This window comes from Triturus cristatus, chromosome 3_2, assembly GCF_964204655.1.
Source record: "Triturus cristatus chromosome 3_2, aTriCri1.1, whole genome shotgun sequence".
NCBI lineage: Eukaryota > Metazoa > Chordata > Amphibia > Caudata > Salamandridae > Triturus > Triturus cristatus.
Window position 1 is genome coordinate 664,640,799 of NC_140584.1, and position 27,642 is coordinate 664,668,440.

The window sequence follows — 27,642 nt, forward strand, 5'->3', positions numbered from 1 at the left end:
CTGCAATGCCCGAGGGGCATTAATCTTTAGCTATACATATATTACAAATATTTATTTTTCAGAAAGACACATATGTAATCAGTGATGTAATATCTGACGTCATCAGCAGAGGATTGCGGTCGCGTGAGTTATAGTTGCCTGCACTAACTATAACGGGGGAATTTCATTGTTTTTTTACGAGGGAAATGTCCAGCTAACTATAACATGTGTGAAACCTATGGTTTTTAAAGTGTATTTGCAAGGTTTTTTAAATGCTAATTCCTAACTATAACGTGTGTGAAACCTATGGTTTAAGTGAATTTGTACGGTTTTTTAAATGCTAAGTTATGTATTTATTAATATTTTTTTTCAGGTTTTTCACCATGCGCGCACCGTGCGCGCACCCCGCGCTTTTTCGTCAAAAAAATAAATGTTTTTTTCACCCTTGGGGGTCCTTCAGTGACCCCCTGACAAAGGCTAGGGGGTCATGAACTGTCCACCCTGCCCCCTTTTCACGTTCTCCACCTTTGTTTTTCACTGCCTCAGACTGCGAGAGACAAAATGGCGGCGACACTTCCTGATTTCGACCGATTTGAATGTTTACTGACATCTAACAACCAATCAGAATTGCGCTCGCGCACGTCACTGCACCCGCGCCTGTAGATATGTATGTACTTTTAACTGAAATTTTCTCAGGAACTACTAAACAGATTGACTCCAGATATTCAAAAGGCACATCCCTGACCTGAGGACTACCTCTCTGCCAAATTTCAAGTAATTCTGTTCAGCCGTTCGGGCTGTACCTTGGACTAAAGGTCCCTATGGAAAAATGCATGGGGAAAACGCGTTTGGGACCCCCCTTTTTTCTCGGACCCCCGCTTGACTAATCACCCGAGACTTTCAGGGTAGGAGCGGAGAGGAGCGGAGCGCCCCACCTATTTTGAAAAATTTGCGAGGATTCATCAACCGGCGCCAAAGTTATTCAAAATAGAATTTTCAGATTTCCTATGGAAACACGGTCCTAACTATAACTATCTACTGGCGACCGCCAGTAGATAATATATATATAGAGATATATATAGAGATAAATATAGAGATATATATAGAGATATATATATATATATAGAGAGAGAGAGAGAGAGAGAGAGAGAGAGAGAGAGAGATAAAAAAAAGAGTGTGTTTGCGTACTGTGGTGGAAAACTCATGCTTTCAGTCGACAAATAAAATGAAGGTATTTTGGGTGAATATGTCTTATAAGCCCAGAAAAAGGATATCTAAACAAAAACGAGTAGTTGGCGGCTTAAGGAAGATACGGGTGGTGCTGACAGGCGATATGGCGCACTTACAGAGCATTGTTGTATTTCACTTTCGTTTTTGTGCCATTTCGCCGAGCATTTCCCTCTCCCTTCCCGTAGTTCCCTGCTATAGCGGTGCAGCAACTTCTAAAAATAACTTTCTTTCATATAAACACCCGGGGTTCCTTCTGTTGCTGCTCATTTCCCCCTTCAACACAACACTAGTAGTAGTGCTTTGAAACCAAGTACTCCAAGATGCTAAGCGCTATGTACAATGAAGAGAAGGCACGCTTATGCCATCCACCATACACAAAAGTCTCTGAACATTTGTGGAGTCAAACGCCACCCTCAGCCCGGTCTGCCGCCACATTCATACCATACGGGATCACTCGTCTACAATCTCACGACGCGGCCAGTCGCAATACGGACAGGTGGACAAAGCAGCTTTTTTATTTCACTCACCATTCCACAGGGAACGTCTACGTGCGACTTCCAGAGCACAGGAGCGCAGGCCAGCTGTCATGTTCAACTTCCTGTTTTTCCTTCCTGGTTGAAATATCGGTTGGTGTGGTGTGAGCGCACCCTGCTGGACCTTTTACAGTAATGCTTTCGAAAATGAGTCACTGGCTATCTTTCAAGCACGTGGCATCGCGGCCAACTTTTAACCCTTTCACTGTCGCGGTGTTCACTATATTTTATTATCGTCTCTACGTGGGCAGCTCGCTACACCTTTCAGGGTGTGTTGGTGAAAGCGTGTCAGAGCTTAGGAGGGAGCAGGCTGCGGAAATAAGTGGGGAGCACAGTTTATTGTTTTCAGTAAGCTGGCAGCTTTGAACAGCTCAGCGGGTCCCCTTGTGGTATTTCTTAAGATCATAGTCCTCTTAGCAGGCCTGCTACTGCACTTTGTTGTTCATTCTTAGACAGTTCATGTAATGTTTATTTTCCTGAGTGGGCATAGGTAGGCGTGGTATGTACAGTATCTATAGACAGAACTTTTTTAGGTCTCGCCTGCGACAGCATGAGTTCAAGTGCTCGTGCTTGCAAGAGATATTATATACAAGGCGCCTGGAGATTGCTTACAATTTATTGACGTTCAATGTCACTCTTACTCTGTCACATGAATGGGTAGCGTGTGCCGACTTCTCTTCCTTTTATTTGCTCGAGAGCCTCGAACAAGTAGCGGTAGCTCCATCTTTATTTGGGTCCTTCTGCTGCTGGCGCTGTGATTAAGCTGCTTTTTAATGTTACTTCTTTTTTATTCAGTTTCTTTTTCCTGTTTATAATGACTTACTCCAGACATAAAGTAAGTTTGTAATACTTTTATTAAAGTATTTAGATAAGCATGTAGATCAGCTTCCTAGCCTCTCAAGTCTTCCCAAGTAACTGAACTCGTATGTCTTGAAAGACCCCTAACCTTCTATATTAGAACGCCCCTACATCATATTGATTCACATCATTACACTGCTGTGTTTCTTCTTCCCTCCCTCCTCAACCTCCCACCTTATCCATGTTGCTTCTTAACTCCCACCCGACCTTCCCATCAGTGGTCGCAGTGCATTAATAAAAATATGGGAACAGTGATGCTGTATGCAATGGAGGCAGAGGGGTGAGGAACGTGGGAGCATAGTCAAATGCATGGCTGAAAATCTAAATATTCTGTAGCTCTTTTTAGTCATTCACCTGGAAACTGCATATACAATTATTCAGCTTAAATGAAAATTAAATTCAAGTTATGTTAATTTGTAGCATTATTGTACTTTATAAAACCTCTATTAGTTAAGGCACTGCACCAGAAAGCCACAGAATTGAAGCCTATTTGGCCCAGGTTGTGAGAGAAAGCAACGTGAAAATGTAAGTAATTATTTTAAACTTGCATTACACGCAGAATAAACTCGACTGCTACAAAATGTGCAAAAAGGTTTAAGATAAATAAGTGCTTCCTCAATATAGATTAGAGTAAGAGCCAGAGTGACCCTAGTGCAAATTGTTTGTAACTGTCCTCTAAAAGAAAACCGCTTTACAGCTTAGATGGTAGCTCTCTTACAATACCTTTCAAAAATAATTAATGCGTGTCATCAGGAAGCTTAAAGCGATTCTATCAATTAAAGCCAATACTGGCTTCCAAGCACCATTTACATTTGCAGATTTGCCTATTGTGTACATTTACTTTTCTTTCAGGCAGGCATGCGCCCTGGCAAGAAGGGTTGTTTAGTTGTCTGCTCCTCCCTCGGTTTCACAGCACAGGATACTCCCTGCCTTAGACATCAGCTGAACCATTTAATCTCTCAGAATTAACCTTCGCCGGACGATTGTCTTTTCACAAAAAGTTGGGGAACTGTTTTTCTAAAATTTAAAAAGTATAGGCAAGTCGTGCACCTCAAATTCCCCACCCCCCTTCGATCACTGCTTCCTGTCTTTGTGGCATCCTTACACCCAACTCCCATCCACGCATTGTCATTGTTGCCCCTCCCCTCCTCTCCCCTGCCACCTCTACCCTTTCTTTGCCTGTGTAGTTCCTATAAAGAAAAAAGCACCATGACGCAGCCATTGCTGTCCACGGCATGGCACTTTTTTTACTTCCTGCGTCATAGCGCATTTTAAAACTTTTATAGTGCAGTTTTTTTTCAACTTTTAACCATGCTGCGCATGAGCCACACATCTCTGCAACATGGTTAAAAAATCCTGGCCAAGCCAATTGCCCACACATAGGCGAGACCTATTGGCTTTGTCATGCCTCGTTGTTTTATTCACTGTGCTGGTCTGTCGTGTTCTGGTTTTAGGTGCATGGTTTTCAGTAATTCATTGACAGACATTTGGAAAGTGCTACCAAAACTTTATTCAAGTTAAGTGAAGAAAGCTTTATTCAACTATGCAAGGCATAAAAGCATTGCAATTATTAAAACTAGAACAGTGATTCCAAAATTGAAGATCTGAATTAAACAATTGTGCAAATAAGCAATCAAGACCATCATTATATTACACATAAGATAATAAAAACAAGATTAAAAAAGACACATTGTTAAAATAAGACACAAAACAACAATGGGCCATCGGCAGGGGTAGAAGAGCCCGCAGGGCCACGTGAGCTCAATCCTACACACTATTGGGACGTGTCGTCCTGCGCTTTATCCTTCATTAAAACTTTATTTGAATTGAATTCTGTATGATCACAAAATGGGGGGAGGGTACGGGGCATTTATTTTATTTTTTTTACAGAAAATTACCATAAATTTTGTTCTTGTTTTCAGATTCTATATAAGGTCCTGGAGCTGGTATATGTATTGTGTTTAAAATCCTCAATTTTTTTTGACAGTTTAAACACTGTCTCAGTTTAACGAATTTACATATGCTGCAGTAACTCTGCAGAGCTCTACCGCCTCTTTCTGAGGTTGCTCAATTTAGTGCCCACCCGAAGGCAAGCATCGGAAATGATGGTGCGAAGGGGCTTAGGGTTCAGGGAGACGGAAAACGGGGTGCAGGGCAATGAAGGTTGAGGGTTCGGGGTCTCTGGCACAAAAGGTTGGTAATTCTCAGGTGCAATTAGAGCCAAATTTCAGGGCTGAATAAGATATTTTTTTTTGGGGGGGAGGGGTAATTTTTCCAGCAATAGCAGAGTAGAGATGCAGGGGCTCTAAGAAGGGGTGAATAAACAACAAAGCCTCATGAACAGGTATATGGTCTTTTAAAGAACTGTGATGTACTAGGTTGCGGCTGTGTGTGTGCCCGGGAAGCTGTCACAGCCCGCGCTGACACACACGAGGGGGAAAGGGCAGGGGGGAACTGAAGCCATTTGAGCCCAATGCGCGTTGCGCGCCTGTTCTCAGACAGCTCTTCAGTATCTCTACCGCGGCTGTAAGGGGAGGTTTTCTAAGGTGATTTGTTTAACAGCCTGAAGAATGAGGAATTACAAATGAGAGATTGTTTGTTTCTCCACACACGGAGCATTGACCCTTTAATGCCAGCCACCAGCCGCGGTCGGTAGTAGGAGTAACTGCAGGGCGGTGACGTGGGGAGGGGCAGGGTGGGGGGTAGTAAACTACGGATTACGGAGGTTTACAGGTAAGTTAACATATAAATTAATAAAACGAATTTCGTTGCGTGCACTGCATCGCATTTGGGGATGCAGTGCACGCAACGAAATTTGTTTTATTAATTTATATGTTAATTTACCTGTAAACCTCCGTAATCCGTAGTTTACTACCCCCCACCCTGCCCCTCCCCCTCCCTACGTCACCGCCCTGCAGTTACTCCTACTACCGACCGCGACTGCCAGACACTAAATGTGGCTCAGGGTCACACAGCGTGTTTGTCATAAGAGTTCCCATTCATCTGGCCACAGCAAGGCCTCCTTAACACAGGTGAGATGAAACCACACTCCTCTTGTTAGCATCCTTTTCTTCTGGCGACGATTACGCCGCTTCACCTTCAGGTGAATTCGGGACAACTAAGGACAGTTTTGCTTTTCATTAGATACATCAGTTCAGCTGGTGACTTGACAGAAGTAGGTTGTGTATCTGCTCTCTCTCAGGTTCTGGCAGGCGTCCTTCCAGATTGGTTTTCAGGGGAGCGGGGCAAGCTGGATGCTCTGGTTCAGAATGCCCAAGAATCACACGGTGTAAGGGTTGACAGAGCACATATGCATTTTATGTTCTTTTTTTATGAAGAACGTTAGTGCTGTGCATGTTGAACCTACAAATTCAAGAATTTTCATGGGGTCCCTGGCATTTCAGGAAGCCCTTGTCAGCCCAAGGTTAGTTAATATCTGTGAGCTATGGGAGACGTAGGGGCACCCCTCACATTTTGCAGGGTGGGCATCATTTTGCGTTATGACACACCATCGAACTGGAGCAAAAGAAGGCTGGGTTTAACCCAGATCTATGAGTGGGGGTGAGTATTTGACAAGTTTCAGCACTCAGTTCATCAACTTGTTGTATTACTATGTTTGCCCTAAGTGGCCAGGGTATGCCCAGATGTGGGTCCCTTGTTCGCTGTGCGACTGGATTCAAGATAGCCTGGCTGATAAGGGGTAACACCCTGAAACTGGTCCCAGGATGCTGGTTTCTGGTCCAGGTAGGACCTGGCCTGGCAGTTCAGACTGGACTGTTCTCTGACGGGTATCCCGTAGCAATATAAATCGCTCCTGGAAGTCCCACGATTATGTATATTGTGACTGCAAAGTCTTTCATACATCTTGAAAGGCTATTTTGCATTTGCAGATGAATTTAGCAATTTGCACCGTGTGTGAGGGCAAAATGGCTTCATACATGTGGCCCAATAAATGTTAAGAGTGAATGGTTGGGGAAACACAAAGTCGGACTAAAAAATGCAACTCAGTGATTGCTTTTGTGTGAACTAACAAGACTTTATTGCTTCCCAAAGTAACCCTTCTTTGCAATCTTAGAATAACAACAGACTGAGAAAAACAATATGGATCTAAACCCATGACTTTCAGTTTGTATGCAGCTCCTCGATGCAGGTAAATAGATCACTGTGCTCTGTTCTCAATGGAGCGGGCGCATCACTCCTTCGGACCGTACCCTCTACCGGAGGCCCCGACAATGCCAGTTATAGTGTGCTTACTTCATTATAAGATTATAAGGACCGTGAGACCATCCTGAGCCTTGCACACGAACAAGGAGTGCTCCAATATCTTGGCAATAAACCATTGTTTTACCCAGATTTCACTTCCACCGTACAAGCGGACCACAAAGAATTCCTCCTTGCCAAGAGACAGTTCCTGAAACTGGGAATCTCTAACGCAGTCCTCTACCCTGCCCAGCTTCACATCTCTCTTCACAGGAAAACACGCCTCTTCACGGATCCCAAACTGGTTCTCTTCTTTTGCTGCAGGCGCTCCCGCAGACCTCGGGACCAGACTCACCGATTAATGCAGAGGCAGATGGCCGCCTTGATGAGAATAACAAACATTCTCCTTGCAGCTTTCTGTATGTACACCCCGTGACACCCGCCCCATATGCGGGAAAGGGAGAGCCCCCACCTCTTTTGCTGAACCTGAGGGATGAGTCCCATGATGTTCACCTCTTGTTCTTTTGTTTGTCGGGAAGGGGTCTTTATCAACTGGTTTGCGTGGTTGAAGTGAGTGGGGGGTAGGATTTTTGGTATACAGAATTTATTGAAGTTTCCATGCTATTCTCTGTGGCTTTATACATGTAACACTCAAGTTCCCCTCACGCAGCGGCCTAAACTATGCATGGAAAGTGCAACAAATATTGGCCTACCATTGCCATCACAAGGTGGTAAGTGTATTATTGAAAGAGACCCACCTTGCACCACACGCATGAGAACACCTGCGACCCAGATTCTTCAGTGAGGCACATATCTTTACATACTCTGCATATGCCCGGGGAGTGGCCGCCCTATTCCAAAGAGGGCTACAGTGGCGGACACACAGATGTTGAGAGCAGATATGTAATTCTCCCTGGGGTTCTCTTGGACAAACGAGTCACAATAGCATGTGTATATGGCCCTAACGTGCACTATCAAAACTTTTTGCTAATATATGGGATAAGATAGTTGCCCTAGGCCACACCACAGTGATTTGGGGGACTGATTTTAAGGCTGCTCTAAAACCACTAGCGGACAGATTTCAATCCAGCTGGTACCAGCACCCCCGCTCTGCTGCACAAATCAATACTTTTTTTTAGACGAACCATGGTCTGGTCGATGTTTGGCACATCAGCCCCCCCCCCCATGTGACCAAGGGTGCATGCGTGACAGCTTCCGGAGGTACCTGGTCGCGATTGACTATTGGCTTCTTCCTCATATGTGTGGTTGCGTGGTCATGGTGAAGCATTCTGACCATGCACCAGTTATAATGACTCTGTCCTTGGCGGAACTGTCGACCTGCACTTTCACATGGCAACTTCCTCATGATACACTCAGCGACCGTCTTTTCCAATCTAAGATATGTACTGCAATCATTCAAAACATCGAGTGAAACTCGAGCACTGTTGACTCTCCCGGAGTGCTCACAAGGCCTTTAAGGTTTACATGCGAGGAATCTGTATCTCTAAACAGTCCGGTATTCTGCGCCTCCTGACACACGTCTATACACCTTAGAATGAGAACAGTGTGAGCTCGAGTTGTGCTACTTCAACACAACTAACGTATAATACCTCGCTCAATTTCAAGACAAACTGTCGAAGTATGAGAATTGCGTAGACAGTGAGGTACGCTTCCTATATAAGAAGGCTGTGGCCGGTCACTACGGAAAGGGAGATATGGCAGGTTGAAAGTTTGTAGCGCTGCTCAGGAAGTGTTGAAGCAGTTCCTATATTACTGAACTACTGGATCCCGATGGGGAACCCCACTACTCTTCCGATGGTATTACCCAGACCATGCTCAGATTCTATGCCAAGTTGTACACTTCTCAAGGGGAGGTTCAGTCTGATAAGCTTGATGAGTTCTTTGATTCCATACAACTATTTTAGCTTGATAATAATCATAAACTCTACTTAAACGCCCCTTTCACCAGGGAAGACTTTGTTCAGGCTATTAGCGGTAAGGTGGGAGGCTGGGCCCTAGACCCGGACAGCCTTACGGTCCGCCTTTATAAGGAATATGCGGAGCTTCTGGCACCCCATCTCCCAGCTATGTATGAGGAAGGAGGAAGTCAGGGACACTGGTTACTTTCCATCCTCAGTGAGAGAGATCCTCTAGGTCACCATCCTTAAGTCTGATAAACCAGCTAACAATTGCGACTCCAACCGGCCTCTCGCTATGATCAGTGTGGATAATAAAATACTGGCCAAAATGATAGTGGCCCATATCTTGCCACTCCTGCCTGAGATTGTGAGACCAGACCATTTGGGATTTGTACCTAGTCGCTCGACAAGCCTTAAACTCTGCGCCCTCTTTGTTCTCTTCCACACATTAAACCCACAACTCCCAGTGGCTGCCTTGCTTGGCTCAACTAAAGCATTTGATACACTGGAGTAGTTGAATATATTTCCTCTCCTATTGCAAATGGTCTTTAGCCCGGGTTTCCCCCAGTAGATCAAGGTATTGTTTACTCTGCCGACATTGAGACTTCACATCAACGGGAAGGTTTCCGAACCCAGAGCTGTATATAGAGGCATCAGACACGGTCGCCCACTCTCCCCGATTCTTTATGCCATTGCCATGGAGCCATTGGGGGCACGCTTGCGACAGCACCACGCTGAACGTGGCTTCTACTACATGTCACAATGGTTTGGTGGTATTCATGTACGTGAAAGATGTCACCCTCTACATGTGGGACGTGGCTGTGAACATTGCACCTCTACTGCACTGGTTCATTCGGTACACACCCCTTACTGAAATTACAATTAACTTGTTTAAATCAACTTTGTTGCCATTCCCCAAGTGCACAGAATGATTCCCCACAGAGTACACCCTCAAATGATTAACTGACAGTGTCCAGTATTTAGGCTTCATGTTAATAGAGATGTGACCTAGATCCGGAGAGAGAATTATGGCCAGGTAATGGAGTAGATGGAGGTGCGCCTCCTGGTGTGAACTCGACTGTATCTGTCCCTCAATGGGCGGGTTGCCATTGCTAAAATGGTGGTGCTACTAAAACATTTCCATTTGTTTGGGAACATCCTGATCCCACTCACTGCAGTATTCCTCAAGCACACACTGGCCTGGGAGACATTGACGCTCCCCTTTGAGCAGGAGGGGCGTGTGTACTACTGACATTGAATTTAAGCTATTTCTGGGCCCAAGCACATTTTGCACACTATTGTGTGCATCCTATTCAACACAGGTGATAGGGTGATAGAGGCGGACAATGCAGACGCATGCACTCTGCACATGGCAGTTTGCACCTCTCCGGGACGCCCGCGCAGTGACGACACCATTCAATGAATGTCCTGGGACTGGAACTGACTTTGCCGCAGGGCCAGACTGGACTGCCTCTATTCTGCTAATATCCCCATTACTGACAACCCAGCCAAGTGCTAGCTGCTCAAGCCAGGCTTCAAGAAGATGGGCGATCTCTACCCCTATTCAAATTCCTGTCCCTGTGGGACTTGCAGGCCCACGCCTCCTGTTCACTGCTATACATCTTCTTCTACTATAGACTGTGCAGCACCTGTAAAACCATACAAAGCCCATTCCCTGGTGAGCTTGGAACATTGCATGCTCTAGATTGCAGGCTTGCCATCGCATGCCCTAAGAGACTAATCACACGCTTGTACTCTGCATTGCAAGAAAAGACCCCTGAGCTTAAACCCACAGCCCTATTGAAGTGGCAGGCAGACCTGAGGGATGGCCTTATGGGGGAAAAGTGGAGATATTGCTGCTCTCAAATCAGCATGCTGTCACCAAACTATAGGTTGAAGCTCATACATGTAAAATTCCTACACTATATATACCATACTCCGGTGGCCTTGCAGAGCATGGGCCTGCTGAAAAAGGCATACTGCGTGCGCTGCCGGGCTGCAGACACAGACTTCCTATATCTTGGTTGATAGGTAGCTACTGGACAGTAATACTGGATTGCATTGACTTGGTGATAGCAGACTGTACCTAGAACCCCGCTCGTCGTTCTACTGGGTTTTGTCAGAAACATCCCGACAGGTGTTCACCACTTGACGGCAATGTTGCTATTTATTGTAAAACGAAGAGTTACGAGCCCCGAGGGGTCGCAGGGGTAGCCCCAAACTGTCAGATTTGCTTGTGGACTTGGTCTACAGCCAAGAACACCTTGAGGATTACAGGCTGCTAATGCCTGTGAGAACTCGCCATGAAGAATCTTGAGCCCTTTCAGCTTCTTACCTGGCTCTCAGGGAGGATCAAGGGCCTTCCTTCCTGGCCCAGGACTGCACAGACTGAATACCTACAACACTGCTCTCATTGCCTGCGTGTCCTGCATCATCAGTAAATCCCTGACTGCATGTTACTACATTCAATGTGAATCTAATAATGCCATCTGCGAAATCCTGGGAACTTTGATGAGTGTTAGTTTGCTGTATTGTTGTATTGTGCTCTATAGTATAAGAAAAACTAAATAAAAAGAAAACTGAAAACGAAATTGCCGCTATTATAATCCCCTAAAAATTGCTAGCCACACAAAAATCTCTGCAGCAGGTGTCTTAACCTTGTAAGATATTTAAAAATGCAGCCCTATTGTGACTCATTAAGTAAGCTAACTCAGATTTCCTGTCACCTTTGTCCTTGTTGCCAATTTCTTTGCAGCAGATTTTTTAATAATAATTGTACGAGACTGTCAGACTGTGCTTGTCAAGCTCCACCCCCTTTCCTCTGCCACATCTTGACCTACAAATATGTGTTCCTCTGAGTTTTCTCCCAATTCCAGCACTGGAGACAAGATTTACAGTCAAAAAAATTAGGAGAACATGTTTTGGCAAGCATGGCTTATCACAAGAGAATTCCAAAAAGGGATATCTAAACATCAAGGAGCTCAGTTCAGTTCAGAAAAACGTTATTTCGGTCTATGCGACCATAAAAGTATACTGACAATAAACAGTGCATTACAATTCATAACAGTTTAAAATTGTAAAAATGATAACCAGTCCTTTTTGCAAAAATATAGTTACATCACCTCGGTAATTCAGATAAAAAAAAGGGATCTGCACTGACACATAACTACGTCCAGTAGGCTCGTTAGAATACATGAGCGGGGTGAGTGCAAAACAAGAGGCAATAACTTAGAAAGGCAAGCTCCTGGTAAGACCCATCAATAATGGCAATAAGGATGCAGTTAATGTATGTAACATTAAAAATTTCATAAGATAGTAATGCAATAGCGGTTTAGTATAATTACGTTGTAGTCAACATAAGAACAAGGAATGTACACATTTAAAACAATGAAAACTTAATTAATTTTAAAGTTAAAAGTGATAAAAGGTTTAAAAATGAGTTTAAAAACTGAATCCTATAAAAATCAGGGACTATGTGCTATTTGTTACTGGACAGGCATGTGTACAAAAGTCCAGCACCTATGACACATTGAGGTCAAGAATCGCGATACAGTGAAGAGTAGGGCCATGGTAGGAATTAGTTAATCTAGTTGAATAACAAAATGACATTCACCACTAATTTCTGTGTGTGATGCTCTAGTCATATTTAATCACAAGTTTAGACAAGCATTGAATGCAAAATGTAATATAAAACATATGATGGCAACGCAGTTGCTCCAAAGAATATTACTAAAAATAGTATTACATGACAGTGCTCTCAAAGTTGAAGAGAAAGAAAAGTGTGGGATAGGAAGTGTTGGTTCAGTGGGTGAGGGACAGAAAAAAGGTAAGGTGACATGTATACATTTTCATACATGAAGTAGGACCTTTGTCAGCCTAGCATAGGTCAACTGTTCCTTAGATAAAAGACAATGCTCAATTGTACGTTATTCAACACATTTAGTCCATTGAGCCTGTATCAAGGTTTGTAAATGGTCTACGTTTCGACCCCAAAAGGAGAGGGTGGCTTTGGTCCTCACATGGGGTCTTCTTCAGGACGGGGGAATGAGGAGCACCTGAAGATGAGGGGGAAAAAAGGGTTTGAGGAGCAATGCTAGTTGGAACGAGGGGTGAATGCTGAGCTAAGTAAGGTGCCTACTTGTGAATAGGACACGATGAGTGTGTGTCAGAGGGGGACAATGCTCCAGAGTAGCTTTTTGTCCGGAAGTGAGGTCATCAATCTCTCACAGTAGGGAATTAATCCAAGGAAAATCTGATGAGGGAAGAGACAAGGTCGAAGAACTTACGATATCACCACAAGGGGAATGGGGTATGGAAAACAGTATGCGCGCGGTGGCCATCGTATGGAAAAAACATTCGCCTGTTTTAAATCAATTACTCAACAGTGGACAGTGAGACGGGTGAGAAGGGAGACGAATTAGCCCTGGAGTAAAGGATTAAATGTTAGGGCCTCGCACAGAGCATAAATGACCGTATGGTATACGAAAGTATGCGCAGGGGGTTCTATTTCTAATGTGAGCCAAGTGCTCGTGATCAAGCATCGTGCGATCAATCCTGGAAGTGAAATGAGAACGGGTGAAGCGGACTCGTGAGCAGCGCGATCGGAGCAAACGGCATCTCGATAAGACGGAGCCGGGGGGATTACGAGTTAATTTAAACAGAAAGAGAAGTGATACTATGAAAAATATGCATGACTACTGGAAGGCGGCATATCCATATGGGGAAGCCGGGGAATTACGAGATAAATTTCACAAAATCACAAAGGTCTGAATCCTATGGAAAACATGCTTGACTCATTGAAAAACGGCTTCTCCAAGTGAGGAAGCCGGGGGGATTGAGGGTAAATAACATCAGAATGAAAGGGGTCTGAATCATGTAGTCCCATGCTGGACTGGGGGGAAAAAGCTTACCTCATCCGCAGCCGTCCGGCTTGTGAATGGGCGCGGCTGTCAGATCGGCGGGTAATGTAGGATTACGACTGACAAGCCTACGTGCAACACGTGGTGCAGCCGCTGAGTGCTGCGTTGGGGGCTCGTTACAAGGGAACCAATGAGCAACGGGGAGAGGATGTAACTGGAAAGGGGAAAGTGACTTCCAAGGCAAAAATTATCGGGAAATGAAACGGTATGCACAGACCCTTGTAAACAATGTTAAGGACAAATCTAACAGTGAATAAATAGATAGTAAAACATGTCAAATGGTTTCCAGTAGAGCAAGAGGGCGGTATACGCCAAAAGGGACCAACATAAAATCATGACATTAGATGTTATAGTCAAACATACATTGTACGCACAGACTCTTGTAAACAGAGTTATGGACAAATCTTAAGGGTAAATAAATAGATAGTAACACATGTCAAATAGTTTCCAGTAGAACAAGGGGGCGTTATACGCCAAAAGGAACTAACAGAAAATCATGACATTAGATGGTCTCTACTGATATTACGAATTAGCCTGTGAATGCATAGATTATGGCACTTGAACGCCAAAAGGAACCAACATAAAATCATGACATTAGATGGTCTCTGCTGATATTACGAATTAGCCTATAGATGCATAAATGATGGCACTTGAAAAAACATAGTTAGTAGCACATGCATAATAAAACCACATTAGTCGGTAGTTCGTATAAAGGTGAAAAGTATGGTATCATCAAACATACAGTGTATACAGCATCTGTATTAGTGAAGCACATATGTATTGTTCATAACAAATGGGTGTCGGAATAGATGTGTCCTTTATTCAGTTGCCAGACCTGCCAGCTGGGCATTAGTGCCGTCTTGTTCATTGAGTCCATTTACAACAGTATCTAGAAGGTGCATCCATTTGCATTCTCTAAGGTTCAAAATGGGTCCCAGGTCGCCACCCCGTGGGCTCACAGAGATCTTTTTGATAACTAACCACCTAATGGATTCAGGTGTGTGTGTGTTTTCGGTGAATATGTTCGACTAGGGGCGCCCCTATTGTTTTACACCGGATTCTACTACAATGCTGTAAGATCCTATGTTTTATTTTCTGTCTGGTTTGTCCAATGTATAGTTGGTCACACGGGCAGATGATTGCATATATGACATCACACGAGTTGCAATTTGTGTGGGCTTTGAGATCTAGTATGTGTTGTTTGTAGTGGAATGTTTTAGATTCAATTGACATTCTGCAAGCCTTGCATTTGATGCATTTGAAATGTTCCACAACTTTAGGCAGGTTCCACATACTTTGGATAGTGGGTGTCTGTGGGCTCTCCAGGAATGAGCGAACAACATAATCTCTAACGTTTTTGGCTTTTTTGAAAGCATGCACAGGAGGTTTCTGGATGTCAAGGTCGTCTGAGATGAGTCCCCAGTGGCCATTGATGATTTTCTTTATGTCATTGCTCCTGGTGCAGTAAGTAGTGACACATGTCATCCTGTTGGTGGTTGAAGGACGCTGTTTAGGTGTTAGTTGTGTCTCTCTGTTATTAAACCACGCCCTTTTGCGCACTCTTTTTACAAGTCACTTGGGATAGCCTCGTTCCATGAGGCGTGTAATGAGATTGTCCGACTCGTTGAAGAAATCCTTCTTATGTGTGCAGTTCCTACGAATCCGGAGAAACTGACCGAACGGAAGGTTGTCACGGGGAGACCTCGTGTATGGTGACTCGTATATCTCAGTAAGGTGTTGCGTTCAGCTGGTTTCCTAAAAAGGGTGGTGTAGAGGTGGTCTTCAGATACCTTGATGCTGATATCTAGGAAATCGATAGAGTGTCTGTCAAAATGCATGGTGAATTCGATATCATCAGAACGAGTATTGAGCCACTCGAAGAAACCTTGAAGTTCCATCTCACCTCCTGTCCAAATAAGAAACACATCATCAATGTATCTTCTCCATTCGGTGACGTGACTACTGAATGGATTAGTTGTTGTGAAAATGCGCGCATACTGTTTTCCATATCCCATTCCCCTTGTGGTGCAATCATAAGTTTGTTGACCTTGTCTCTTCCCTCATCAGATTTTCCTTGGATTAATTCCCTACTGTGAGAGATTGATGACCTCACTTCCGGACAACAAGCTACTCTGGAGCATTGTCCCCCTCTGACACACACTCATCGTGTCCTATTCACAAGTAGGTACCTTACTTACCTCACAATTCACCCCTCGTTCCAACTAGCATTGCTCCTCAAACCCTTTTTTTCCCCTCATCTTCAGGTGCTCCTCATTCCCTGTCCTGAAGAAGACTCCCACGTGAGGACCAAAGCCACCCTCTCCTTTTGGGGTCGAAACGTAGACCATTTACAAACCTTGATACAGGCTCCATGGACTAAATGTGATGAATAACATGTACAATTGAGCACTGTCTTTTATCTAAGGAACAGTGGACCTATGCTAGGCTGAAAAAGGTCCTACTTCATGTATGAAAATGTATACATGTCACCTTACCTTTTTCCTGTCCCTCACCCACTGAACCAACACTTCCTATCCCACACTTTTGTTTCTCTCCAACTTTGAGAGCACTGTCATATAATACTATTTTTAGTAATTTTCTTTGGAGCAACTGCGTTGCCATCATATGTTTTATATTATATTTTGCATTCAATGCTTGTCAAAACTTGTGATTAAATATGACTAGAGCATCACACAAAGAAATTAGTGGTGAATGTCATTTTTTTATTCAACTAGATTAACTAATTCCTACCATGGCCCTACTCGTCACTGTACTGTTCATACAGACCCAGGTCTGGTAGTTTTATGTGGGTCACCCCATTGAAACTTAACATAAGAATCGCGATACAGCAAAAAAGATGGGCTTGCAGGTGTTGTGCTTTAAAACTCTGAATGCCTCTATACACTGTACAAACCCTAAATTCCTAGACAGTGGGACAAGTCAGTGCTTCCTCGCTAGTTTTTAAGCAGGGCAAAAAAAGATGACATGCAGCTCTGACTCTTTCTCCCAATTACAGGCTGGACACTCTCGCCGGGCCGTGCTTGACCATTTACAGGAAAAAACACGGAGTAGCATGGTGCTCGGTCTGAACTGGACATATAATTTTCTTGCCAGGAATGGATAAATGTCATCTAAAAAGGGCTCAAATAAATACTTGTCCTTCAAGGATAAAAATTCCCTTGCACCATTGCTAGCTTACTCATTCGGTAGGCTTTTAATACTTCAGAACGGGAGATTACAGAACACGCTTCCTCTGGGTTACTCCACAGGCTATGGGCCCGATTCACAGAACTAACTTAAGACAAAATCCTAAACTTACTACCATTTTCGTATTCACAGAAGGTACTTACTCATTTTGGTATTCACAGAAGACACTTACTCATTTCGGTATTCACAGAAGTTAGGAGTCCTAAGTTTAGGACTCCTAAATGCCTTCTGTGAATACCGAAAGTCTTAAAATTAGGATTTTTCTCAGTTTAGGAGTCCTAAACTTAGGAGTCCTAACTATACTACTACTGAACTGAGAAAAATCCAAATTTTAAGGCTTTCGGTATCACAGAAGGCATTTAGGAGTCCTAAACTTAGGAGTCCTAACTTTACTACTACTAAATTAAGAAAAATCCTTATTTTAAGACTTTCGGTATTCACAGAAGGCATTTAGGAGTCCTAAAGTTAGGAGTCCTAACTATACTACTACTAAACTGAGAAAAATCCTAATTTTAAGACTTTCGGTATTCACAGAAGGCATTTAGGAGTCCTAAAGTTAGGACTCCTAACTTCTGTGAATACCGAAATGAGTAAGTGCCTTCTGTGAATACCGAAATGAGTAAGTGCCTTCTGTGAATACCAAAATGGTAGTAAGTTTAGGATTTTGTCTTAAGTTAGTTCTGTGAATCGGGCCCTTGGTTTCCCCGGCCTGCTACATTTTTTTTATATGGATAAACCAAGGAAGTTTTGCTGCTCCTGGAAAGTTCAAAAACTCTTTTAATTCCGCTTTGTAGACTGCCAATTCCGGTGTCACCATAGTCTGCGCCAAAAGGTTTGGGTTCTGAGACCTATTTTCTCCCCAATGGTCTAATTCCTAGATCCAGCCGTAGAGGGATGAGGGGGGTACTCGAGGGGAGACCCAAAATCTGTCTCATAAAACTGTTTTCTCCTTTACGCACAGCTCCACAACAACAGTGCCTCCATAATTCAGCCCTAAACATTGTTGCACCCCTGGCTTGCACCTTATAGATCTCCACTATAGGCCCAGCAGGTTTGGAGGAAGAGTTTCTCAGTAGTTTGATAATTCCTCCAGTAGTGTGGGCTAGCTTAAGCTTGGCTTTAGCAATTTGTGGACCCCACTCCATGTTTTCTGTCCAACATGATGCCATCTAGACTGGGGTTGGGATGCAATGTCTTAGGTGGATTGAAGACCATAAACTTTGTCTTCTGAGTATTGATCTCCAACCCATTGTTGTTGCAAAAGATGGAAAAGCTGTCTAAGACCCTCTGGATGCTCATAGGGGATTTCGACATTGGGAGGGTGTCGTCAGCAAACATCATTGCGGAGACCTTGGTACCTGCCAGTTTGGGGGCATCCTTATCCCTGACCTCAGTGAGTTGGGGGATCAGTGCATTGACAAAGAGGCACAACAGGGTTGGTGCAAGCACAGAGCCCTGCCTTACTCCTCTGTCAACTGGAAATCGTGAGGTCAGGTCTCTTCTTTTCCCACACCTTACCTGGGCAAAATTGCCTTCCTGCAGTCTTATAAGTATGCTCAGCAGGTAAGGGGGGATCCCCATTTCTCTGAGTACCTCCCATAACTTTGCCCTGAGCACCAGATCAAAAGCCATCTTAAGATCCACGAAAATAAATAGAGGCTGTCACCCTCCATTCTCACCGTTTTCCAAAATAAAATGAAGTCTCTATATTTGGTCAACAGTGGAAGTATTCTTCCTGAATCTGGGCTTAATATCTCATGATCGTCCATCCACCCCTGAAGGCGATCAAGAATTACCCGTGCAAAGAGTTTTTGTGTGACGTCAATCTGACTGATCGTCTATAGTTGGCTGGCAGGATAGGTGAACCTTTTTTAAAAATTGGAACTATTTCTGCCCCTGCCCAGGTTTGGGGGATCGGCATACCCTTCAAGATGGCATTGAATAGAACCTGTAGATAGGGTCCCCAGATTTTCGGTTCTTGCCGGAAGAGATCCCCCGGAATCTTGTCCAGTCCCTGTGCTTTACCAGACGGGAGCTTATTTATCACATTTGCCACCTAAAGCAGAGTAAACTCTGTAGCTTCTACATGATTGTTCCCAAGCAGAATTACTGGTGGAGCAACATGGGAGCCGGGAATTTTCTCCATAATGTAATGGGCCAGGAAGTGCACTTCCCACGCTCTGCTGCTATATTGGGTTCTACTTCTGGCTTACCCTCGCTACTGCCCGTGCTAACTATGAACCAGAACGTCTTTGAATCTTCAGTGGATAGGGCAGTTTTTAGGCCATCCCATCTGTTGAATTCCCATGTCTCTTTCGCTAGGCGTGTGGTCTCTTTGTACAGTGCCCTCATTTGTTTGATGAGTGACTTGTCTTTGGCTTTAATGTCCTCCAATATAACCCGTTCGGCCTGGCGGCAACTATCATTAAACCATGATTGGGAAGGCATTTTTTTCCCCTTGGTGCGCATCTCTGGATAAAATACATCAGCCAGCTTGGATATCAACCCTGCGTGCAAAAAACTGAAATTTTATTAATACGAACGGCGGTAACCGCCGATTCAGCCGCTTCTCTTAGTTCTATTAAGGCCGGGACTACTGCTGCATATAATGCAGACAGCTTTCCTGGTGACTGCTGTATTGCCCCCCATTTTATTCTTTTCCTGTTACTGGAGAGCGTTAATCTGTTGTCCGCAGGGGTACTGGTGGTCAAAGCACTTCCTAAGTCCGGCAATTCCAATACTAGGGATAAAGCATTGTGATCGCTGTCATGGTGTGGAAGGACAACAAAGTTGAGAACTCTATGCCATAACCTCGTCTCCACTAGAATGTAATCAAGGAGGGAGGCTTGGCCTGCTTTGTTAAATGTTAGGTTCCCTGGTGTGTCCGAGACTGTGCAACCATTACATGCTCTCAAGGAGTGAGTCAGTGTGAATGCAGTAATCTGGGTTTCCAGCGGGGACCAGGCCTTGATTGGGGGAATTTGTGGCTCAGGAATGGACCAGTATGCATCCTCCTCAGTAAAGATTGTGTTAGTCATATCTGGTAGAGGCTCGAATTGGCAATTAAAATCTCCCCCCCACTATCACCCATATATTTGGGGGGACGGTGGGAATAAAAGAACGCAGTTGGTCAAAAGTTGGAGATTCCTTGCTCACACTAACAGCGTCGGAGTAAATGTTGATAAGAGCCAGTTCCAGCTTGGTGGGGAAGCTAAGTCCTACACATTGGATATCATTGGACAGGGAGTCCAACTGTTTGGCTGTACAACCAAGGTGTGAGCCTACTCAGATACATAAACCACAAGACGGTTTACCCCTCCCTCCCGATGTGGCTGGGATGGTAGATGACACAAACCCCACCCTGAAAGAATCTTGCCGTGCCCATGTTTCCTGGTTCAGGCAAATATCAATCTGGTCCACAAGAAGTCCCCAGTCAGAACAAGACAATTTACTTTTTAGGCCGGCAACATTCCAGGATAGGACCTTTAGCTTCCTTCCTAGATTCTGTTTATCAATAGGGACAGCAAGTACATGGCTGCCTGGTGTTTGTGTGCCCCCTTTTACAACCACAGGGAAGTTTCCCAATATCCTAGTAGGTTGTTTTGACACCATCTCACTGGGTTTTGGAGGATCAAGGGTTAGAGAGGCTGATAAACCTAGGGACTTTACCCTTGGCCTTGTCATGTCACCATCTACCTGCGTTGTCTTGGCCACATCCTGTGTAACTGTCCCTACCCCAGGACTACTGGACTGGCCTGATTGGTCCCAGCTGGGCTCCTCTGATTCACCATAATACCCCGTGGTTTTCATACCCAGGCCTGTTCCCTCCATCTCTGTTTGTCAATCCACTTATTCAAGGCCCTCAAATATATTCCTTAAAGGTGCATTAAAGAGAAGGGTCTGAAAGCGGGATACCTACAACCGTTATTCTGGTGGTTCGGTGGTCGTCTGACAGGGTCTAAAGAGGTACTAGCCCTATCTGGTATATGGCAGCGTGGATAAAAATGGTCTAGTGGAAACGCTTGAATCTCAGTGTGGGGCTCTCGGGGGCTGTGCTCCTGGCTTAATAGCCAGCATACGATCTGGGGATTTCTAAAATGTATAACTACACAGTCTCCCTGCTTCGTGTTAGGGCTATTTCCTACCCAACCAACTCTATGGACCAATAAAGTTTCTCCTGTCCAGTCGTAGGAGAACTGTCTGTACCTTGCTTGCCAGAACAGGCTTTTATTCCTAAATTCCAGATATGACTCTCGCTGGCCATTTGTAAGCACTGGTACCCCTGTTAACACGATGACGTAAGGAGATGCGGCTGGGGGTACATTTATAGTGGGTTGGTTTGTTACTTCTGTACTACCCACTATACTCTCTCCCCCCCCACACCCTTGTCTGGGCTCGCTGGGCCCTGGTAAAGTAGTAGCGTTTTTATTTTCACTCTGCGTGATGTTAGCCAAGCTGTCGCTCCTGGCAACGGAGTTAGGATTCCTGCTTGTTGTATAGGTCATGTGAACTTCCGCCTGCTGTTGACCTAGTCTTTGTAGAGGCGACTTAACAGTTTTGTCACTCCTGTTAATTTGATTGTTGGGCCAACTAGGGCCATGTGAGCTAATGTAGTCCTGGCTCCTTTGGATCCCCGGATTATCTGTGGATGTCAGGCCTGAAGTGTCTGCCTGGCAACTGAAGTCAGTCCCCCTCAACATAGACTGTATTGAATTATTACCCATGTTTGCTAACCTGATATCCCCAGTGTCTGTAGTTTATGTATGTGATCGACTAGAGGGGCAACCTCTTCTTTTACGATGATTTTGAATTGGGCCAATAAACCATATTCTGCACCCAGAATGGATAGACCAAATCAGTTTGGGTTTTGACAGTACAATCTCTTATTGCATTAGAAGTATCCACACTAGTATTAGGCCCTCCTTTAGCTTTCTTACTCTTTGGTGCCCCCCCACTTATTTGTTTGAGCTTCCCAGTCTTACGTAAAGTAAGGGTAGCACCCCCCTTGCGAATTTCTGTTTCAGGGGCGGCTTCTTGTCGTGGGGATGACCGGGGCACATCTATTCGAGTTGATGAAGATGGAGTAGGGGTTTTGGAAGTGGATTGCTCTATCAACGGAAGGCAAAGATCTGGGGTTAGAGACAGGCGCCTTTTGGAGAGTTCAATTTCTGAAGTAACCACCTCTATTGCCCTCTATAACATTCTATCGATAGAGGTCGGGGGTAGCAAGGAAGAGGTGGTTATTTGTTGGCAAGACTGTTTGGCAGCGGTGGCGTAACGAAAGTTGAGAGGCCCCCCTGCCACGCACATGGAGGGGCCCCCGTTCCGAATTTAATCTGGAGATATTGGGCCTAAGCACTGTGCTGAGGGGGCCCCTTGCAGTTCAGGGGCCCCTAGCCCCGTGGGGGCTGCGGGGCCTGTGTTACGCCCCTGTTTGGCAGCACAAGTACATTTCCCTATTGCAGAGCTAGGACAAGCCTAGAGTGTCCCTCTTGCTAAGACCCACAACACTCACACTTAAGCCTAGTCTATCGTGAATCTGTTAGAGCATACAGGGATACAGTTGCTGATTTGATGACTATAAACTTAGGCATGCAGAGATCAGTAAGGAGTTTATCAAGAGGGGGAGGGGGAGGATCAGCTCAGTCCATTATAATATAAAGTGTGGGATACAAGACTCTTCCCAGGTGCAGATTAAAATAGTCTAAAAGTCCTCACTGCATATGCTTGCCCCGGTTTACTTCCAAGGAATCCACTGGAACAGATCACAAAGTTCAGTGCGGGCGGGCAATAAATCGTAGAAAAGGGCCAGCAGTGTCTTACCCGAAATGCTCCTGGGAAGCAAGGCCAAGAGAGGTGGCCCTGCCCTGCCTCTTCCTGGCAATGACGGGCAAGGACGGGCTTGGCCCGCACCACGGAGTTAGCCGGCGTTTATTGATGCGCATGGATGTAGTCACGCTCCTCCCTCTTGAGAGAGCGATGGATCTTGGGGCTTGCAGTCCCCCCAAACGAGCAGCATACAGGCAGTAGGCGCGTCCTACGCCACGGAGTTAGCCAGCGCTTTTTGAAGCGCGTGGATGTAGTCACGCTCCTCCCTCCTGGGAGAGCGATGGATCTTGGGGCTTGCAGTCCCCCAAACAAGCAGCAAACAGGCGGTAGGCGCGTCCAGCGCCGCAGAGTTAGCCAGCGCATTTTTGAAGCACGTGGATGTAGTCACGCTCCTCCCTCCCGGGAGAGCGATGGAACTTGAGGCTTGCAGTCCCCCCAAACGAGCAGCAAACAGGCAGTAGGCGTGTAGGAGCATTTTAGGGCAGAAGGCTGACACTGACAGACAAGAGAACAGGTGGTAAATCCTCCATAAACATAGGGGCATATTATCAAGAAACGGCGTTAAAATTATCGCCGCTTTAGCGGCAGAAAACTGCTGCTAAAGCAGCGATAATGGGCTTGGTGTCAACATGGGCTGCTATTGGAATTCTCTGCGGCATATTATCAAGCCCATTATCGCCGCTTTAGCTGCAGTTTTCTGCCGCTAAAGCGGCGCTAAATTTACCGCTGTGCTTGATAATATGCCCCATAGTGGCTTCCCTTTCGGTTAAGTACCATTTCGCAGGGCATTTCCCTCTCCTCCATGATATCAACCCCACTGCCCTTCCTATCATGTGTTATTCCCTATGCAACAGCGCAGCGGCTTCTAAAAATACTCTCTTTCCTGGGAACATTCAGGGTTCCGCCCAGTGTCCGCGCGCCCGGCCCTTCTCCAGCTGTAAGACTGGCGCCCTCGGCACTTTTAACAGTATGTTTCCCAACAGACAGCCCGGTCTTAAACGAGACCTAAAAAGCTCGAGTAATCTTGTGTTTACTATTATAACATGGGTTTACTATTAAAACAAGGGTTTTCTGGGGGCACATTCGAACTTCCTTCACGTTTGCTTCGTGTTTTCCCCTGAACATTCATTCGGACCGCATCCAAACGACGACTTCGACAATTATGCAGGTCCCAAACAAAGAAGTCTTTAAATATTTTCTAGAGTCGTTCTCCCCATCAGTCCGGACTGCCCTGACATCATTACACTAAAGGGATCACTTACCGGCAATCTCAGGATGCGGCCAGTCGAAACAGGGGCAGGTGGATAAGCAGCGGCTTTTCCACTTTCACTTTCCATCAGGGACCGTCTGTGCACGGCTGCTAATTCAGATAGAGCACGGCAGCTGGATGCACCACTCTCTGCTTCCGTTTAATTTCTTTCCTAAAACTGCCATTGGGAGTGGCGCGAGCGCGCCCTGTCCAACTCTTTCTCCACATTCCTCGAAAGTGAGTCACTCGCTGTCTTGCCTATACGTCGTATCTCGACAACCACAGTGCACTGTCGTGTCCGCTATGTGGAGACATTTCTTTTATATTCTAGTCCCTAGAGTAAAGTCCCAGTTGGATGGTTGTCAGAAATACATTTGGAATGTACAACATAAGCCTTATTTAGTCTGGAACATCTGAAAATTTGGGTTGCGCCTTTTCTTTTTTTTTTTTTTACATGAAAAACACATTTGGTTCTATTTTCAGATTCTAGAAGGCATAGGCTAGTTTATGTAAAACTAATAGGGGGAGGCGTGTAAAACTAATAGGATTATGTATTAAATCCTTTATATTATTTGCTGGCATTGTAGTTTTGCCTCGCTTTGCATTCAAATCTTTAGAGAGATTAGGCAACTCTCAAATACTTTTCCAGCTGTTCTCTTCATGTTCATGATGTTTTAAATATAAACTTCAAAGGAGAAATATAGGGGCATTTTTATATTTTCCAAATATTTTGACTGGGCTCGACAGAAATAATGCCTATGCTGCTAATATACTAGCAAGGTGGCAAACCCACTAAAAAGTCTATTATGATGAAAAGATGTGACACAATCTATGTACGGCAAACACGCAAAAGGTAAAGGAAGGAATGCTTGCAATATGAGGATGAAGAGTTTTATATTTTTAGCATTAACAGACTAAAACAAAAATGTCACTTTCCAGGTACAGAGTGATGTTTCTGTACACACTGTTTCACTGAGAGTGAAAGCTCCCACGATCTCACCTATTGGGCCCGCGTTGATTTATCATGAGAATGTGTCCTTGTATATTAAGTAGCTTCAGTTGTATTACCAATTCAGGCTGAAGAAGGACACCAGGGATGGGATATGCATTATAAATTGCCTCTATTCACTCTGGACTCCCTCATCCCAATGGTCCTGTTTGGATTGATGACACTGTTCCCTCGTTCCTCAAGCAGATCCATGAATGAAAGAGACATGAGTATAAATAGAGTGATGTGTCGTTGTATGGAGCTTCATTGAAAAAGTATTTTTGTGTGTTTAGATTGCATTTGGGGATCTGTATGTTGGGTTTTCAGTGTCACGAAAAATGCATTCAGGTTGTTTACACTTTGGCTATGCATCTTTGGTTTGTGTAATACCTGGAGCTTTGGTTATTGTGACTTTGATATTTTAGTTTCCCTTTTGAGGTATGACCACTAATTGGGTCCAAGAGGGTGAGGTGTGTGAAATGAAGTTTAAGGTATTGATTATGTTTATTGAATGTGCTTATTGTGATTGATGTGTTTATTGTTTCACTTTGTGGTTTGATTATCAGATTTTGTCAAAACTTCAAGATCTCGTTGAAACATGTCTGCTAAAATTGAGGTGTGTGTTGTGAGGCACCACTTCAAGACCATGATTCGGATTTACCAAAGGTCTAGTTTTGAATGCATATTAATCCAGATTAGTAATTGTTTATTCTTTGGTGCACACGATTAGGAGTCCCCTACCGCTCCCCGAAGACATGTTTATGTAACTTCTTTTTGAAGATATTTGTTTTTCCTTTTTCTTTTTCCAAGGTAAAGCCATCAAGAATTGTTTATCATTTAATCATTGAAGTGGCATGAATTCAGATATCATATCGCTGTGAGTCGCTCTGTGATTTGTTTGTTGTATGGTGACACGCAGTGACGTGCTGTAATTGGCTAACCTTTGAACTGGATGTGCTGCAATTAGTAGAATTAGTAGATTGCGCTGTGAATTGTGATATCATTTGTTAATTACATCGTTGGATGCTGCACAAGGGTTGGTTGGTTCATGTCAAGAGTTGTGCTTGGATTGGTTATTTTTGGTTAGTGTGGCGGATTGCTGTTGTTTGTAACATGTGGTTTGATAGAGTGACTTTAGTATGGAAAAATTGGAATTTCTTTTAGGAACTCCTCTGTTCCTATTTGTAAGAGAGAGAAATTGCCGCCTGAAGGTGCAACCACCTATAACATGGCAGTCAACAAGGATTACACACGTTTGTGGATTAAAGACTAGAGAAGTATCACTTCTGATGACAAGAACATACCATTTTCCCTAGATGGTACCTTTAAAGTGAGAAAGCATGAAAATTTGAGACGTGATATATGAAACGGATTACTGACACAATATCGAGGTACACAATATCATTCAATATGAATATTGTGTTTAAAATATTGTTTATCAAAGTATTGTGTCCCTATACTTATAATGGTAGGTACAAAAATAACAGAAAAAAATATCATTGACACTAATATTGTCCAAAAATATACAAAAAATATCGATTTTTTAACATAAATAGAATTTAAATTTGTAAATGTTAGATATTTTAGTATATAAAGGTAAAAATGTAAATTAAATTAATTCCACTGATATTTAATACTATATATAAATATATAAACACACATATATGTGTGTTTATATAATTTATGTATATAAAATTATTTATTTTATATTATATAAATCATTTAATTTTTTAATGTATTATTATGAAATAAACACACACACACATATATACACTACATGCACCATAACACAATAAACAATATAAACAATTCAAACAATTCAATTCAGACAATTACAAATTTAAAACCCCATAAAACACATTTACTAAAAATACAGCAAACAGTTTACTATTTAAATATTCACTATTACTACTTCACTCTGTGCTACAGTAGGTAGAGTGTTGGATTTCAGAGGGGTTAAAGTTACCATGCCCACTCTACTCTGCAACAGGAGGGAAAGTTTTGGACTTCGGAGGGGTTAAAATTATTATTACCACTCCGGTCCATGCAACAGTAGTGAAAGTGTTGGACTTCGGAGGGTTAGATTTGCTATTGTTATGTCAATCTATGCAATAGTAGGAAAAGCGCTGGACTTCGGAGGAATAAGATGTACTATTCCCACTCCAGTGTGTGCAACAGCAGGAAAAGTGTTGGATATCGGAGAAGCAATATTTACTATTCCCACTCCAGTCTGTACAACAGTAGGGAAAGTGTTGGACTCCGGAGGTGGGGAAGAATTACCATTCCCACTTCAGCCTGTGCAGCAGTAGGGAAAGTGCTGGACTTCAGAGAGGTTAAATTTACTATTCCTACTCCAGGCTGTAGAACAGTAGGGAAAGCATTGGCCTTTGGAGGGTTACTGTGCTACAGTAGAGAAAGTGATGAACGTCTCAGGGGTTAAATTTACTGCACCCACTCCAGTCGGTGCATCTTTGATGAGGGATGGTGTCATATCCCTGGTGCTGGTTTGTCTGTTGCATCCATGCTTTCTTCAGCTTTAGCCTCAGCCTGGCCATTACAAGGTGATGGTTTGACACCATATCCGCTCCTCTCATCGCTCTCACATGCTGCAGAGACCTCCGGAACTTCTTGGCAATGCAGACATGGTCGATTTGATTCTCTGATAAATGGTCTGGTGACACCCATGTTGCCTTGTGTATTCTTCTGCGTGTGAACATGCTGCTGCCTATCA

General features: G+C 44.0%; 1 protein-coding gene across 8 annotated transcripts in view; it reads right to left on the reverse strand.

Annotated features, from left to right (window-relative positions):
* LOC146857922 (ADP-ribosylhydrolase ARH1-like) overlaps window positions 1–24,200 on the reverse strand; it is a 153,036-nt gene extending 128,836 nt beyond the window's left edge. For 2 of the 8 annotated variants that reach the window (XM_085648649.1, XM_085648651.1), the window contains exon 1: window positions 23,937–24,162. In XM_085648649.1, the coding sequence (XP_085504775.1) occupies window positions 23,937–24,011 (75 nt within the window). In that variant the 5' untranslated portion in view covers window positions 24,012–24,162. Of the gene's footprint in view, window positions 1–1,736; window positions 1,857–23,936 lie in introns of those variants that run through there. The other 6 variants (XM_085648645.1, XM_085648644.1, XM_085648647.1 and 3 more) reach the window with 5 other exon arrangements.
* Window positions 24,201–27,642: the final 3,442 nt, after the last annotated feature.